This window comes from Channa argus, chromosome 18 (genome assembly GCF_033026475.1).
Source record: "Channa argus isolate prfri chromosome 18, Channa argus male v1.0, whole genome shotgun sequence".
NCBI lineage: Eukaryota > Metazoa > Chordata > Actinopteri > Anabantiformes > Channidae > Channa > Channa argus.
This window is the reverse complement of record NC_090214.1, coordinates 19,018,570-19,037,496: the sequence shown is the minus strand read 5'-3', so window position 1 is coordinate 19,037,496 and position 18,927 is coordinate 19,018,570. Positions and strand designations below refer to the sequence as shown.

Genomic DNA, 18,927 nt, shown 5'->3' with positions numbered 1-18,927 from the left:
AAACACTCCCTGGGAGGAGCCACTGCAAGTCAGGGAATAAAAGTTTGCTATGCACTGTTAATGCCATAGATTAGACAAATAATCTCTGATGAGGCTGCAGCAAGATGGACAATGATATCATTTTGTAGTCAGGTTTTACACCTGTGTACACAAACCACAGAATCTGGGGTAACTATCAACTTTGTTCACGCTAAACAAATCAGATCCAACACATTTATTAGTAAGCTTAACATGTGTATGCACAGTTTTAAACCTTGAATGGGAGCACGCAAGCAGGCCCGTGTTAGTATAGTTAGAAAGTGAACTTCAATTGATATGTTTTAGTTGAATTAATGCTAGCTAGAGAAATCTAGATATCTAAAATCTTCATCTTCACTCTCCTTTTGTCAACACATCACAAACTTTATGTAGTCACCAAGTGCTTTTCCCTCATTTTTACTGGCTTCATGCTGTGACAAGCCGGGATATTTTGCACATCACATCATGAGTGGAGGAAGAGGAACTTGTTATTCAGTTAAAGGGATCGCCTCCAGAGCAGACAATGCCTCTTTGGAGCATAGGATGATGCTTCATTTTGACTCATCAGTTTGGCTTCATCTGTTCGTGCCTACAAGCAACAGGGAGTGACGTCTAATGCTGGAAAAAAAAAAAAAAAGAAGGTAGTTCAGATATTAGTCAAGAAAAGGGAAGGGTTTCATTTAGGTCTACAGAAGAGGATCAGAACTGCTGAGTTTGCAAAAAGAAAAACTATAGGCATCTTGCTTATAGTTTGAAAGAAGGAGTAAGAACTGCTTTTTATTTTAGAGTGAGCCTTAAGGGGTCACCTCAGTGTTCCTCAACGTAAGCACACACGAGACTGCAACATTACGGCTTTGTTTTGGAGTGTACGGTGTCGAAAAAAGGCCATGTGATCATGATCTGTACATGAACAGATATAAACTGGTGGTTTATGGAATTTGAAAGAGTAATTGTCACTTTGAGCTTGCTGAGGGTTTAGCTTGTCCATGGGTTTGTACCTTCAGCCCTTTTAACATTGTCTGTTCAAAGTGAAAACACTGTGCCAGCAATCGGTCCCCTTCTGTGTTAAACACGTTATTCCTAACCACTGGGTAAAATACTTATTTTTGGTTTACTTGTTAAATTTATTTAGGGAATTTGGGGCTGGGTACGTTTATAAAGTGTTATTGTTGTAATATTAATGTAGGTTTTTCCAAGAATTGCAGCAAAAAGAAACAAACAGGACCACAGAACATCGACCCATTCAACGTGATACAACAAATGTGTCTGCTTTATCTCTGTGACTTCCACAAATACAATACACGGTATCTACTGCGATACTCAGAGTTTTCTGTAAACTTATCTGCAGATGAAAATAAACCCTGAACAAATCATGCTGGTTTGCCATCAAACAAAAGATTGCATTTTTGCATTGCTGAATGGGCTATTTTTCAGCTTTCATGTTGGGCCCAGGATTACGTTTTCTGTTTATTTCACCATTCCTGAAAAATCTTTTTTATTCCAAACCACCTGGTTAAATAAAGATTGAAAGCAGAAAATCCCTTCACAGAGAGGTCAGTTTCAGTTTGGGTGTATTGTATTAAGGTTAATGTAGCAGTGTGTCTTGAGGCAGTGTTGGTCTGTTTATGGCTGCACCCCTTTGGTCCAGATTAACAAATCTTGGTAAAGCCCCTATTTTTTTCTTGCTTCACCATGATGTTGCTATTTGTGGTTCAGGGTAAACTAGTTTAACTGTTGGCAGTTTCACAGAAAAATGTAGAAACGTAACATTTTCAGACAGTTTCCTTAATGTAATTTAAAATGTTTTTATTGTCACTGACGGGAACATGAAGAAAATAGAAATGCAAGAATTTAGTGATATAACCATAACAAAATACACAAAGCTAAAAAAAAATAATCGAAGTGATAAGAGAATAAAAGAAAAGGCAAAATAAAACGAAATAATAATCCTGACATCTAATTTAGTTACATAAATGTTGGAGTACATAACCTCAAATGTCTCAAATGTCACTCATTGCAGCGGTGGGAGTCATCAGTGAGTGAGTAAAGGTTGTCTCATTCCCATCTGCACCAAGTTTTCTTAAACTGCACCCTGAACAACCAGGTGACACATGACATAGAAGCCCCCCAGCTTTGCAAGTGATTTACTACTATAAAAGAGAAAATGATGACACTAACGTCTTCAGTGTGCAGGTTTGCTATTAGAATTACCAGTTAACTTGAAAGCATCATTATATATGTTCTATATATAAGCTATATACCGTTTATATTAAGTGAAATATTTAAACCTAATGTTATGGCTGTACAGTACAAGTACATTACATTGAGATGCTGAGCTCTGAGATTCTTCCACTAAGGTATAATTTGATCATTTTAGTTTTATTTGTTTAAGTCACATTTGAGGCTTTTATTACCGTTTTAGTTTTTCCTATGTGCAGGTGTGGTATCTTGTGCTTGATCTTACCTGATCTGAACTTATTCTCAGGGTTAAGCTTGTCATCTCTTGTGTGACCGGCCAGTGTTTTGTTGATCCATCCAACCACCGTAACATCCTCCACTTTTTCCAGTGTGAAAAGACATAAACAATTGGCACATGTGCATGAATCGAATTAAAAAAAATTTCCATTTGAATGCAGAAAATACGTTCAACTCAAGCACTGTGTCTAAATACAGTGTATAATACAACCCTCGTATTTTATCCAGGCTCGGGGCCGGCTGGCCCTTGGTGGCCCCAATGTCTTGGTGGCTTTCTGCATCCCAACCCAATGCTCTACCACTGAGCCACCAGGCCGCTGTGCATATGTTCTATTTTATAGAACTACAATGAGAATGTAAATACTTAAATATTTCTCTCAGGTTAAAGTTCCTGAAGTAGAATTGGATTAGTAGAATTAGAAGTGGATAGTCCACTGACTATCTTTTTGTCTATCAAACTCCTCAGCAGGCGTGTGCAGTGGTTGCAGCATGATAAAGTGCCACGTGCTGCACTTATCTGTACAAATTGTAACAAAGATCGTCTCACCTGCTTGGGACCTGAAAATGAGCAGAGAAACCACCTCATTTACACTTAAACGTGTTTATTAAAGCTTTACTGAACCAATAGCATTAATAAAGTGCTTCTTACAGAACAACGGAATTGTCAAGGCCATTCTTATTCATGTGTGGAGTGTGTTAGATTGTGTGTTTGAAGTCCACAGTATAACCTGCTGATGGGTGTGTTCACAGCTCCAGCTCACAGGAATGCAAGGTGAGGCTGTGATTGTTGCCCAACACTGGGCAGCTCAGCCTTCAGTCCAACCCCTATAGCAACCAGAGGCTGTTTGAGCAACAGGCTCCAAACCTCAACTATAACCTGTCAGTTTCTCCTCCTGTCTGGTCTGCCGGAAAAAAAAAAGAAAAACAAAAAAAGAAAACTTCCCACATGTTTTTCATTTGTGTGTTCAGATGTCCCAGCAAACACCAAAACTTGAATTCAATTAAAAAAAAAAAAATCCGTTCATATGTGAGTTTCTCAAAATAGATAGATAGATAGATGATTCAGCTCGTTAGCGCGTGTTCCATTAGTGACGTCAGAGGAGAAAGCGGAAACCAAAGTTACTTCGGGCACCGTGCATTCCTGAAATACTTGAAGTTTTTGCATCTTGGTGAGAAAGTTGCGCACTACATGTCCAAAAATGGTGTCACAGAGAAGGGTGAGAGCCCACACGGAAAAGGAGGGATGCGGATTTGTTTTTTTTTTTGTTTTTTTTCTGCTCCCACCACGTTTCCTTTTCTCTCCTCCCAAATCCGAAAGCACCTCTGCACCTCCGAGAGGCGGCGCGGGTGAAGCGACAGCGCGTCCTCATTACGCAGCGTCCCGGTGCGCGGCAGGTGTAGCCCCGGTCCCACCCACAAGGTAAACTCCTGTCAGGCGGAAAGCAGCTTGTCAGACGGCAACAGAGCACCGCAGAGCAAACGTCTACAGGTAAGTGGCTGACGATTTACCTCGACATTGTTGGATGTTAACCTGGCCAACGTGGTGTTAGTTTTTTTTTTTTTACCTGTTACTGCTGAGTGAGTTCACAGGACGTTTTAGAAAAGTGAGTGAAGAGTTTTAAAGAGACTGAGGGAAGTCACTCAAAGACCAGGTCTTACCCAAACCATGTGAAAGTCACTGTGGATGTGAATTCACGTTCACTGTAACTGTGACGATCCATGAAATGGGATGAAGCTCATGTAAACCCTGTGCTGACAGGATCATTGGCTTCATTACAAAAACGAACCTGGACATTAAAAAAAAAGAATTTCAAACTATTAAGTGTGATTAAGGTTATACATGTACATGTTATACAACTTTCTAGTCATATTATACAATGACAAAAAGTTTGATAAAGTCAGCATAAAAAACAGTTTCCAACACTGATGTGATCCTACATGGGGTTTTTTTCCCTCCAAGTAATGAGTCTTTACGAACAGACATGCTGTAAGTCTGTGAACTCTATTTCATCTATTTCTTGCCTTTTATGGACTATAAGGCAAGAAATAGATGGCAGAGCAAATACTTTTAATCTACTGAATCTGTCACTGTCTTTACTGGTTTGGGCCATGAATCCCTTCCAATGAAGTTGCCCAGGCAATTTCCCACATGGCTGTGTAGTGTAGTTCCCCTAAGTTTGGTTTCACTATAGGAACAGCAAAGCAATATAGTTGTCGAGAGAAACAATGTCACAAAAACGACAAAACTGCCATAAGGAACATCATATAATCACTGTTGGTTCTGTCATCTCACTGATGTAGTAGAAAATCTGTGCAGGAACACACTTGGGGAATTAAAGATCCTCTGACTTTCAAACTCCTATTTGTTATCCGTTTGTGTTTTGCCACTCTGTGCTGAGTCAAAGGGTTAGACTGACTGTACTCTGCTCTGGGCATCGATAAGGCAGCTGCACAAAGGAGATGTAATCTTTATATCAGCTGGGTGCAGCGTAATAACGCCACTTATGTGTTGCCACAGTGTCAGTAATTAGTTATTTGATGACAGCAGCAGTAATAAAAGTGATACTCGGCCAGTCGCACAGTTTGTTCACCGGGCCTTTAACTCTTGCATCGTTCCAGTCATCAGATGTTTGGATGGGAATGGACCAGTGATGGTCAGTGATTGGGACAGTTTGCTTTCTGTAGAAACGAGTCAATATAAAGGCCCCCTGTATGGGGGCCCCCCAGGAAACTGGTTCCGAAACCTGCTTTTCCACCAGAGGAATCAGCATTTAAATGTAGCTAAAGAGTTGTGATCCACCCTCCTCCAATACAAGGCGCAGGAACTCTCGGAATGGAGCAGGGTGCTAGTTATAGTAACAGACTGCACAGTCACGCTACGCTGTGCACTTTGTTGTGATCATGTGTGATGCTGTTTTGTGTGTCGTCGACTTGTAAGCAAACACGTGTTGTTGGTTTTTTTTATTTAACCATTCTGACAATGCTGTATTCCTGCGTTAATGTCAGCTGCAAGCATCTCTGACTCGCTGCTTCCGGCGCTTACATACTCACCTTTATCTTTCTGTCCATCATGTTATGCTACATTTCACTTTCTCACTTTCTCTTTGTGTTTTGCCTCATATCTTTCCTTGCCTCTTTCCCACCACTGTAGTTCTCTCCCTCCTGTTTTGCCTGTCTGTCTTTTCCTTTCATCTTTTTCACTGTATGTTTTTCTTTTTATGCATTCTTGCTTTCTTTCTTTGTACTTTTTTCACTCCTGTTTTCTGTAGTTCTACTTTCTTTTCCCGTTCCATTTTCTCCCCGATCACTCATTTACTTTCTGTTGTTTCTTGGTCTGACTTTCAAATTCACATTAACTGCTAAACAAGAGGACTTGTGTGTCAATTGACATCAACAAATCTAAAAATCGCGAGTTAAATCACTTCTACTTCATCCAGCTGTCTCTCCTGTCTCACACTGACACACACCCACTCTCTCTGTCTCTTTAATGTGTTTTAATGGGACTACATTCTTTTCCCTTGACTCTGGCCCAGACAGTTAACCAACCAGATCAACGAGAAAACACAACAGTCCTCTCACACAGTTTTGCTGGCACACACCCTCCTCATTCTCTCTAATGTAATGTCTAATGTCTCCCTCTCTCACCTCCTCGCTGTCTCTCACAGGCTCCTGCCAACAAGTCCAGAAATAAGAACATGTTTAAATTCCACCAGGGTTCTCTTCCTTTATTTGACCTTTTTATGTTGAAGGAAATGATGATGATGTATAATGGATGGGTTGCAGTGGATGAGGTGTTTTTCTTTTATACATGCTGCTGAGGGTTGGGCATCAATATTATTCTTTAAAAGTTAATCAACCAATACTTTTCCTGATAACAAATTTAGCGGAATATGTGGTTCTAGAGGCTTGGTGACATGGTGAAAGGGCTAACTGGGAAACTAAATTATTATAGCTGGCAGGCTAATTGCTAACACAACAGCCAGTCAGTGAGAAGAGCTCTTTGAGTTTTGTTGGAGTTTCTCTGCCTTTGAGCCTTTGAGCATCATTGTTGCTATGGTTACTTTCAAGGCGAGTTATTCAGACTTTCATATGGTAAGAGTTTAAAGACATTTTTAGGTGTTCTTCACTTGTTTTAAGATGCAGCCTTGATTTTAGGCTGAGCAGAGATCCAAAGTCTGGCTTGGGACTGTCTCAGCAGTAGACTTCCAAAACAAAAGCTCAGTTCATGCAGACATGCATTTGCCAAACCAAAGATTCTTCATCCTTGATGCCTTGTCTCTTACAAAACTAAAACATGACTTTCTAAAATGAGGTTATAGCAATCTATGTTGCTTGGACAAACAGCAAACAGATGAGATTTATGCTTTATCATTAGAGTGACGGCTGCCTTCCTAAACTTTTTTTAGGGGAAGCATCCGGGTTTCTCCCACACAGTGTTTCAAATGTGATGGATGTGCAATTGAGCAATAGCGACTTTTTAGGCTGTGTGTTTGTGTGTGTGTGTGTGAGAGAGAGAGACAGAGAGAAACTTCAACAGGCAGCACTTGTTAATTGTAAATGATGTCATTGTTTTTATATAGAAAACCTAAATACCTGTCTGTGTGTGTGTGTGTGTGTGTTTCTTTTCAATGAAACCTCCATGATGTTAGCATTTAGCTATGTTATTAAAAAAATTAGTGATCTCACATTTGGCTTTAACAGACACATACACAATGTCAACACCGTGGTCAAAGGTTGTAACTTGCCCAATCACCTCCACTCACTTTAGTCATGTACAAAAACAGTCAGCAGTGTATACAGACATATATACAAATCATTGAAAATATAAACCTATGCTTTGTTCCTTAACGCTGGGTTGTGTCAAAGATTCTCACGACCCTAAAACTTTCTTTTTCATACTGTCCACGGTCCAGAGGTGGATCTAGAATTTTTTTCTCACTGGGCACTGGAGCAGATTGGAGCAAAATAGGGTGGCACATTTCGAAAATGATTTCAAATTCTTTTTTCTATATAGAATATCTATATAGAATAATAATCTGCATATTATTAAAAAGTAAAAATTTGTCCCTCTGCTGGGATAATTTGCCTGGTTAAAATTGCGACAAGATTCCAGTGTGACAAAATGTATGAAAATGTCTATACATAAAAATGTATTTATCTATAATGATTTAGTCAGTTGTCATTGTTCTAAAACTTCTACAGCAGGCAACCACCAAATTCTTACTCTGTCTGTGGGGGCACCAGTGTTGGCCCGTTAGATTTTAAGGGTGGCCGTTGCCAATGCCTGGACCCCCACTGTCCCCACCCCTGAAGTTGTACAGCAAGCATCTTTTGCTCATTAAACTCTACATACTCAGCCTTAAGTCATTCCTTGGTCATTTTAAGGATTGAAAAACAACAAGATGGATTTAATATTTTAAATATGAGTGATCTGCAGTTATTCAGAGGCATCACCGTTTTGCACAAGTTGGTAGAATGTCCTCACAATGACACAAAGATATGTACTGTATTGTATGTGTCATCATGTTGGATTGTAGCTCCATTGCTGTGTGATGAGATTTCTTCTGGGTGTTGTCTGTCTGTCACCTGTCAGGGAGTTTTAAAAAAGTAAAATATGTCTGTGTTGGCATTGAATCTTTCACCATCCTCTCTTCTGTTTCTTTCATGGGATCAGACATGTACAGCAACCCAGCTGAGACATTCCTGTAGTGGTAGCTGCACTGCGAAGACCATTAGGTCTAATGTGTATGAAGCTCAGCAGTGAAAATAAGTAGGGGGCCAGGGGGGGAAAGACAATGGGATATGTTCACGGAAAAATGCCAGCCAAGTGTTTTACTGAACAAGCCATCTACTGTGTGCTGCATTCATTTCTATTATAATTTAAATGTCAAGTTGTCTGGTATGAGGAACACCCTGAGGTGGCATCTGGTGCCCATCAATCATTAACAAAATAGAATTTGTGTGCACCAGGAGAAAGCTCTCATAAAAATCTAAAAAAAAAAAAAAAAAAAAAAAAAAAAAAGCCTCTCTGTGCAGTTCTTTAGTCACTGTGCTCAGTGTTACAACCCCAACATTCATCTACTGCTATATTCAGCACAGGGACGGTTGTCAAAGTCATTTGGAGATGTTTTTTCACCAAAAATAACTATGGACCTCTAATTAAATATACAAGCATGTGTTAAATATTCTACATGACAATCTGTGTATAATTGAAATGAATGATATTAAAATTAAAAGGTTTTTGTGCAGTTTGAGAAAGTAGTTTGCAAATGCCTTTTTTTTTTTTTTAAATACAGCATTCCATCCATCCATCATCTGAAGATACCACAGTCCACAGAGAGAAGCTGGACAGCACTGTGTGTATGACTGTTCATTAGTCAGACATATTAATCAGATATAAATTAGACAAAACATATAAAATTATAGTGGTTAGTATACTAGCGTTATTGATGGATGGAGCAGCCATCTTGGATTTGAAGTCAGAAATTTGACTTCAGGAGGCAGTTAAAATTCTTGCAATTCGGAAATTCAGATTTCCCATTTGAAATGTGAAACACTTAGTGTGTCGCTTCCTGTTATTAAACACAATATGCAGAAATGTCGGCATGTAGCTGCTATCATCTTTCATCTTTATTTGTGTCGAACACATTGTAATAGTGTAGTAAGAATAGCATGATGCACCATGCCCTTAAGTGTTAGTGTCATTCTGAGAAATGCTGTGTTGTCATTTTACAGACAGGATGTTACTGTGGCACACAGTGAACTGTTTGCATTGTATTATCACCTCACAATGGATCATATGGCAGTTGCATTGATCACCTGATGTGTTGATGGTTTTCCTTTCTGAGAATAAGGAAAAACAGAATGAACAGTTCTAAAAACAGTTGCAGCTGACAGTGATTTTATTTCTGGCCATAGATGTTTCCATCACAACAGTCAGCACCGGAACTTTGGTGTGAATGTGACATAATGCCCCACACAGCACATCGCCAGTTAGTCACCGGAAAGTAGGAATGTGGATGGAGATGACAGAAATGTTAGGAATGAGGGTGTGAGCTCTGACTGTTAGGCAAACGCACACACATTCTCAAGTGTTTGGAAAGGTAACATTGCATTCTTCCGTGTGTGTCGATGTGGTCGACTTACCTTGTAAATAAAAAGGTCCTTGATTAACTACGGGATGGCCTCAGTGTTATGCAATTCAAATCAAATTTTTTTTAAAAAGGCAGAAAGGAAGCCTGTTGGTATACGTCATTATCTCTGATAACTGCTACTCCAGGACATGAACTCAGATTGCTGGGATGTCTTTCAGCTTTCTCGAAAATCCCGTTAAACTGTTCAATTTACAGAGTCTTTAAAATGTAATCAGGCCCCACATGCAGCTGCTTATTTTTCCAAGGCTCCTATGTACTGTGCAATAACAGCAATATAATATCTAACTAATAGCCTTGTGAAATGAATTGGAAAGAAGTGCAAGCAGAGATAAGCTGCCATGTGTACATCATCCAACTGCTCTGATGCCATGGTGGGGAAATGTAAATGCAGTGCAAAATCAGTCCCCACGTCTGTAGACCGGCTGACTTGTGTCTTGAAAAGTCAATTACCCGCCCCAAATGTCACAATACATATGGGCCTCTGTCCCTAGTGTACAAAGGTTTTTTTCCAGTTGGTGCAACTGGATCTGAATGACGTCTGTAATCACGTGGAGTGCCACAATTGTCCCAAGAAGAAACTAAAGCATGTTGCCCAGTGTGCCAGCAGTGTGTTAAATGGTCATATTGCTACATAGATACGACATATTCTGCACATATTTCATGGGTCCACATTTTAACAGTTCACAGTACCTGTGTGCTGACAGCCCTGTGAGCAGTGGTCATTTGAGCTAAGATCTTTCAGTACTTCATGAAATGGTAATAAGACACTAGCATACACAGTGTACTGCATTGAGCTTCAAATATTTATGGTCTTTTAGGCCCTAGAAGCCTTTGCAGGTGATCTGTATTTGAGTTTTCAGGCCATAAATACATTACTAACCTGTGACCTCTGATTAGAGAACATATTTTGGTCGGGAACAGTCTAAGGTCACGATCACAGTGACCTTAACCTCTGTCCCACACTATCTCAGGAATGTCTGAATGTCAAAAGGAATTTGATTACAGCCATCATAAACATCCAGAATGGATTAGAATCTAAGCCTGGACGGCTCATGCATGTAAACTACAACTTGAGTGATTACCAGAGGCACAGAACTGCAAGGCAGTAGTCAAGTATGTGTTGTCAGCTGATCTGAATGCAGTTTATTGCAGATGCACAAGTAATTATATATGTAAACAGAATATTTCCATATTCATTTGATTGTTTTCCATGTGGCCATCACCAGCATTTATTGTTTTCATTTACACCTATTTAAATTCATGTATTTCCCAATACATCAAATTCTTCCTGACTTAAACAAATGGCATACTGAGTTCTAATCTGACTGGAGACATCTAAAAGCTTCACAACATCTTTCCGCATCTGAAAACCTCCCTTATTTTCCCTTTTCATTCCATTTCATCACCCTTTTCAAAGCTCATATTCTCCACCTTAACATAATGTTCTGGCCAAACGGTTGAGGTTTTAGGGTCGTGTGTGTGTTATGGAGCCCATTTTCTGCGACTTGTAATTTCTCCCACTAATGGATGCCTGAGAGTCCTAATTATTCATCTTTGTCGTTTAGAAACTGCCACACAGCTTCTCCTGAAATGCATCTTGGTGCTTTTTTGCATTTTACGGCTCCTTGTTTTTTTTCCTCCAAGTTTTAATGAGTGTTGTTTTGCATTATGCAGTACCTCCAGGCTTCAATTTGGCATCTGGGAAAGTTGGCTTGACTCCAAGACTGTGGTCACCCAGTGCTTATTACTCATTAAGCCTTGTTGGAGGGCCGGGTGGGTGCAGACTTGGTGGGTGCTGGATGGGGGCTGTAGTGCTTGGAGATTAGATGTTGTTTTTGTTGGTGCTCTAGTTTTGAAACTGAACTAAGAGATAGGAAAGTGAGAGAGTTTGAAAGTCTTCATCATCTGCATATATTTCTATTCACCTCTCTGTTTGCATGCACACACCTTATTTTGGTATGTCGATGCTTAAACTAAATCTTGATATTTTTTTTTTAAACTTGCCTAAACTCAGAGCATACAGATCTATTATTTCAAATTTTCTTTTGTAAATTGCAGAGTGTAAAAGATTTTTATTAAGATTTGCAACAACTGCCAGACACAGAATGGCCTTTGCTAATGGTTCATGCCTGTACATTTCTAACCTCGTTTTACCTTATTTACCTCTGTTGTAGATGCACAAATATAAGATATGTATCATCATTTTTTAGCAACATAAAAAGAATATCAATATTAGATAATTCGGCCAGAGACCTAATTACAATAGCAGTGACTACAATATATTCAAAATGTTTTTGTTAATTTTTATTGTTTTGCAAATGGAATAGAGTGGTTAATAAAAAGAAAAAGAAAAACACAACACAACACAACACAACACTTGAGGCTGGTTTGAGGCATTCCTTAAGAATGTAAGTCAATTCCACCACCCAAACACCACACCCTTGTGCCACATTCATGGCATTTTGGATAGATAGTGGTGATTAACAAGATTCACCAAATCACAGCATGCACAACGATCCAGAGTCATCATAGCCATATTAGACATTGTGTGAAATTAGTACACAGTATTTTCTGACATGGCAGCTACACTTAACAATTAAAACATCAAACTACTTAATTCTTTGGTGCTGAAAACTGTGTACTGTATCATGCAATATAGAAATTACAAATACTTAAACCTATATTACAAAATAGGCTGAAAAAAAAATACTAGTTTTTAAGTTTTTTACTCTCCCACTTACCTGGGTTACTTTACAAGAAGCTTTGCAGACATGTTGTATTCCCAACCATTTGCCTTCACCAAAGGGTGATTTTATATGAAAACATAAACAAAGGCCACTTTGAACAAATGCTAAATGGTGTCTTTTTAATAATAGACAATTCTGCATTCCATATGACATTAAGGGCATGTTTTTTCAATGTATACCTGTCTGCTTGAGGAGCTTTTTTCCTCTTCATATTTGGCTATGTTACATATCTACCTGCTCTGCCTTGGTGTTATTCTACCTGTCTGTTTAATTGTTTGACGGATGACAGCTGAAAGACATAATTCTATCATTTTTTAGGTGAATTTTTAGGGGGAGCTTATTGTAAACAGGTTGGAAACCCAGTCCTTCACCCTGTGGTAACAGCTGTGTTCTGCTGAACCTAAAACAGCCTGTGGTAATACTTGTACCTGTATGCAGTGAAAACATGCCATTAATAGGTGTAGTGTACACAGTGCACGGGGGACAAAGTTATGTTGCCAGAAAGAAATCTCGTTATTTTTAACAACTGCACTGTCAATTATGTAGTAAAACTGCCATTTCTGTGATGTGTGAAGACAACATTTCGACACACTTTAGCTTCCAAAGTCTGAACGAATGAAATACGAATCCAGAGAATCAAATCAGTAAATAATTTTTTTTTTTTTTTAATGCCACAAAGATTGCAAGAACTGGTGGTTTTATTCTATTTTGCACAGACAGTGATACTTTGGAGAGAGATGTGAACCTAAATACACGTAATTGTTAAACAGAGTTTGACAGGGGAGGAGCAAAGAGGAGAGAGCAAATACTGGAGAGGTGATATGTTGCTTATTCGCCCATCACTGAGCACAGACAAACTGGTTTTACTGTTTTATGTAGTTTGGTGTTTATACAGTGAGTGAGACCTGGACGCTGCTTTATAGCACACTATCAACAATCTAGTTTGAATTAAAATTAACTGTCACCAGTGACTGTTGCTGTAGGTAGATTTTATAACGGCAACATTTTGCAATATGCCAGAAATCTCACAATTATTCAAAAAATAAATACAGTCTCCATGTGGCCAAAATTATATGGACGGTTCGTAACAATTCCCCCATGCCAGGTTCATAAAGAAAACTTATCACCGAACATCTGTATTGGACCTTGCTAATGCTGTTGGGGCCGAATGGGAACAGGTTCCAGCGTCTTGTGAAAATCCCCAACTTTTCCCATTTTCCATTGTGTTGTAGAAAATATTGAAGAAATGTCACTTTGAAGTTTTTTTATAGTGCCAGTGAACTCGGGGTAGTTAAACGTTGTTCCCATTATGATGAAACACTGCTCGTCAGTAAATACTCCTGCAGGGCGTCTCCTCCCTTTCACTCCCAGTTTAAAGCTTCTGCTGGTTCAAAGTGCACCAGCGCACAAGGTGACATACCACAGCTGTGAGTCATGAGGCCTGCTGGGGAGGGAAGCTTCTTGCTGTATTTGACAGATCTCTTTGCTGAGTAAGGACTTGTGTTTCTATCATGATAATGCAGATCCTTCTAATCTGCATTAATTTAGTTAAAGATTATTTCGAGTCCACAATTATTGTTAAACAGTACAAAATTATTAGGAGAGCAAGAGCGTCCACACTTGTATTAATCAACCCAAAAAAATTATTTGATTTATCAAACATACTATCTAAATAGTAAAGACGATACAGTGAATCATATTCTCCTGAGGGCAAAGAAGAAACCTCACCCGACTGCATTTTATTGTAATGTGTTATGTGAAAAAATTGCCACTCCACTGAGCTGATGTCACTGTTCTCATGGGAGGGAAAAGTATCTTTCTTACACTATAATTTTCCAGACTTTTTCATTAAATGGGGTTCACTCAGCCAGGTCTCCGGTGGAGACCAAAATAAAGCAAATAGAAGAGTGAATAAAGTAACAAAGATTTGTTCATGCATGTTTACGATGTTTTCAACTGTATATTTTTGGGTGAAAATGTATATTTTATAATTTATATTTCTTAAACCTTAGAGACTTAAGTTAATGGGAATGAAAGTAAAGAATGACATAGTGTTTAATTCAACAGAAGTGAGTCAGTCTGGACAAGACAGAATTTTTATCTAAATTGTAACAAACAAAAAAAGCTCTGTTTTGTTCTTTCACTACGAAAAACAAATTCCCCATTGTGTACTTTATCCTGTCAGGTGCAAACATTTATTATAAAATTATTATAATTACATAACTTCATTAAAATTATACTTCTTTATGAATTTCAGAAGCTAAAATCATAAATTTGGATACTAAATATTTAACTTTTTAGTTAACTCATCAAATGCATCATTATCAAGTATTTTTGCTTATTTGCATCGGGCCGAAACGTTATTAAATTCAGGGAATGCAAACAAAATTATGAAGAATTCGGTGTAAAAGATGACAATATTTACTCTATGAACTGTCTTGATTATTATATTAAAACAGTAAAATCCAAACTTATATGTAAAATAGGGTTTTCAACACACAGGAAAACATAAGTTAACAGTAAGTTAATAAAAGTAAAATTTGGATAAAGTCTAAACCTATTAGACTTTATTTCTTGAGTTTACTCAAGAAATAAATTTTAAATGAGGAAATTTGGATTTTCTCGACTTTATCTTTTTTACAGGATACCAAACATTACAGAAGAGTCAGAAAATCATCATTTCTACCACGACAAGCCAGATTTCCAAGAGGTTAGGTGTGAATAGCTGATTTAAACTTCTTGGGTAATCTTCTTTTATCGTTATGTTTGTTCTATCCAACCAGTTTCAAATATTTGAGCGCAATGATATTTTAATTTTAATCTTGTTACATAAAATGTTCTGTGCCCACGTGTGCGTGATTAAAAAAAGACGCAAAAGTCAACAAATAGGCCTCATAACTACCTGCTTATCAAGGCGTGTCTGACTTTGGCGACCTTCCATGGTTATCACACCCCACCCAAAACCAAACACACCCTGGAGTGGGAATTAGGACTCCTCTGGTTTGGGAAAGGGGGGTTGGGGGGGAATTAAGGAATTCTGTGTAATCTCAGGTTACGTCATGGTTTATCTTTTCTTAGTGTCGACTTGACTGGACTTGATGACTGTGGGGATTCTTCACTGGGATTCTTTATTGTTATCTTGTTTTTCATGAGGATTTTGTTCATCTATTGGAACAATAATAGCCAAAATTATTTGATCATCATTATTCTTGGTTTAAAAGATATAAATTTAGTTTAGTTGGTAAATGTTATGTACAGATTTTGCTATGTCTATACTTTATTACTAACATAACTGTATATTCTCTAAACCAATGGTACTGGTTAGGCAGTAGTATAGCAGCATTTGAATTACTGAGGCTGCTGTGACTCAGTGGTTATGCACCTTTTATGGGATTGATGGTTCGATCCCTTTCTGCTATAATCAGTGTCTAAAGGTGAAGCAACTTTGTTAAATGCTTTGGATAAAAACTCTACACAACACAAACTTCATCTGGTCTGCATGTCATGTCATGTGAAAACATGACAGCTACAACACATTTGTGAAAACACATGTTTTGATATTTTCAATTTAGTGCCTTGGTTTAGTTTGGCTCAGTTTACGCTCTTTATATACAGCTTACAGACACACACACACACACAAATGGGAGTTTGAGTAGGCTGATCAATCAGGCACAGAAATCCTGACAAACGTTGACCAGATATTAACTAACAAACTCACATTCTCTACATTCTCTCTCTCTCTCTCTCTCTCTCTCTCTCTCTCTCTCTCTCTCTCTCTCTCTGCCTGCTTGTTCATTCTGGGCAGTGGGGAGGTTGTAGTTAGGGTCATCTCCATGTAAACAGTGGTGCAGCCCACCCACTAAAACACCCCCCCCACACACACACACACACACACATCTACAGAGAGACACCCCCTGTGGTCTGAGCTCAGTCAGAAAGTTAGTTTAGAGTGTGTCATCATGAACGCTTCTCTGTCTCCAAACCCGACAGTGAGTATTTTAGAAACATTCTACAGCTCACAAGCTATTAATTACAGAAGAGTGAGATGAAGTTTGTCTTTTCAGAGCTTTACTGCTGAAACTGGAAACTGGCCTACATTACAAACAGTCGGACTGTTAGCCAAAGCTCTTTTGTTTGTTTTTTGTATTTCAAGGTTTAGAGATTACGTAGCTAATTGAATCTTTTAAAGTGTCTTGACTTGTTCATTTATGTTGCACTAAAGTTGAATGCTGATTGCCTAGTTTAGCTGAAAATTAGTTTTCTTTTCTTTCTAACGCAAGGTTAAATAGACAACAGTTCACCAAAAGAAGTAGTCAGTGTCCTGAAGGGGGGGGAAGGTTTGTTGCAACAACAAAACTAATGTCAACTTATGTATGTGAGGCATAATGTTTTCTGTGATAAGTATTCAATCATTGCTCTCAGCACATCTGTATTTTGAAGGTCCTGTGGTTAGTGCATCCTTCTTAAGCCTTTACAATTATTTAAATTCTTTAAATTTAAAATGCCTGTAATCTGTCCACAGATTGCCACTTAAAAGAATAAAACTTTCAAATGCATAATAAAAGCTGACAAGAATTCATGAGAACAAGGTGAAATCCGAGCCTTACGTGGTTGAGGGGTGAATGGGAGTCGGGATGCAAAGTCAGTGCTGGTTCCAGGGTGTAAATTGTAACACAATTTAAAACCTAGTCAAAGCCAGGTTGTGTTATTCTGACAGTAAAATATACTACTAATTTGTTTTCCCAATTATATTTTGCTGAGAAATGTAATTGGGAAAACAAATTAGAATAGAAACATAATTTCTAGGCGATTGGGTTGGACAGTAACGAGGAGAGCAGCCCACATTCATCAGGCACTATTTTACTTTATAATGAGCTTTTTTTTTTTTGATAGAACTGACTTTGCCACATGCCTCTTCAGGAATTCTGAGAAACTTCGGTTTGTGTTACTTAACAATGAGAAATTTCTCTTCGCTACCTCTAAACCCTGTAGATGCATGTAATCTTTCTCCGAGGGATTAAAACACAATGCACCTGTTCTGATTACATTTAATCAGACAACACAGACTCACTGTGCCATGAACACCCAGCCCACTCATGTTACCTATGCATTCACTCATATGGAGAGGATTGGAATTAATTGGCTACTCTCCAGGTGTAGAGCCTATATGTCTATAGAGACTGATCTGGTCCTTTAAATTAAAATACGTAAGAGTCACCCAGGTTAGAAGCTTCAGCATAGTCTTACAATGGCTCTCTGTGGTGGGCTTCAAATAGCAGTGGGTGGGAAACATCTTCCAACTTAATCAGACTCTATTTGTAATCATTGTACTGCTAAACATTGGTGATGTTTTACTATAGAGCACTTTGACATTTAACTGCTCAAACCATCTCCTGGTTTTGACGTAGCATTCAAGAACATTCAATTTTTGCAAGTTCTTTGTTTCAATTTCCTTCCTGTGTTTTTTTTTTAATATATATATATCTACACCACTTATTAGTTTTACAGATTGTGTTTCTACCTCATTTGCTGCAACTCAGTCTGCTTTAGATTTGAACAATAACCTCCATCGGGCAAAGAAATCTATCACAATAACACTAAGAAGGTGTAATGTTTTCACATGACCTCTTGCTTCCTGTCACTCAGATGACACTACAACTGCAGTAATTGAAGTCCTCTCCCAGGGTGCAATGCAATTAAACAATATGTTACCTGACAATCATGAGTATGTACAGTCACATGCATGTTTACTTAGGATTATTGGCATTTGTATTTAGTCTTTTAACACACGTTGCTACTAACAACAGGATGGGAGATATTATCTGGTAGCCTAGTTCAAATGCTTATGTATATTTTGTTGTTTTTTATTATTGTTGTTGTTGCAATTAGTGAATTGTTCAATTAAATCAGAGAAAATAATTTAACAGATGTTTCATTCATTTTTAGAACAATCAGATTCAGAATTTGTTTTTCTTTTTTACTCAACAGAAAGAAAGAAATAGGTTTATATGTTCAAGCTTATTGAAATTAGAATAATAGATTTTATTGTCATAAGTTGTTTTGAGTAGAAGACTTGGGCTAAATGAAATTTGCTTACACTCACTTATTAAGTTAACCTATAATATTGCATATTACAGCCCATTCCCACCTGTGCGGTGCTGGTCCAAGCCCGGTAGAAATTGGGGGGAGTTGCGTCAGGAAGGGCATCCGGCGTAAAAACCGTATCTTAGCAAACTAGCTTACATTTATTGAGACTTACACCTCTTCAGAGACTCTTCTCTTTTTATAGTTTGAAACATGATGGATGTATTTTGCGTTTTTAGTACACATTGAGTTGTTTTTTTCACGGTCATCACAAGATCCCTCACCTATATGATGGTTACTCATAAATTCAGTGCCTACCCACTACTTGGTTTTGCTCAATAGGAAACTGTAGGACCCAGTGGTTTTGGAGCTGGGCTATGAAAGGTGGCATATTTCAATATACTTTAGTTCAGATCTCTCTCTTTGTAACTGAATCATAACCATTGGTG

General features: G+C 38.2%; 1 protein-coding gene across 1 annotated transcript in view; it reads left to right on the top strand.

Annotated features, from left to right (window-relative positions):
• Positions 1-18,927, top strand: part of LOC137104049 (uncharacterized) — a 54,985-nt gene that overhangs the window by 2,078 nt on the left and 33,980 nt on the right. Inside the window, exon 4 of the mRNA XM_067484855.1 lies at positions 3,847-3,982. Within this exon, the coding sequence (XP_067340956.1) occupies positions 3,847-3,982 (136 nt within the window). The remainder of the gene's footprint in view (positions 1-3,846; positions 3,983-18,927) is intronic.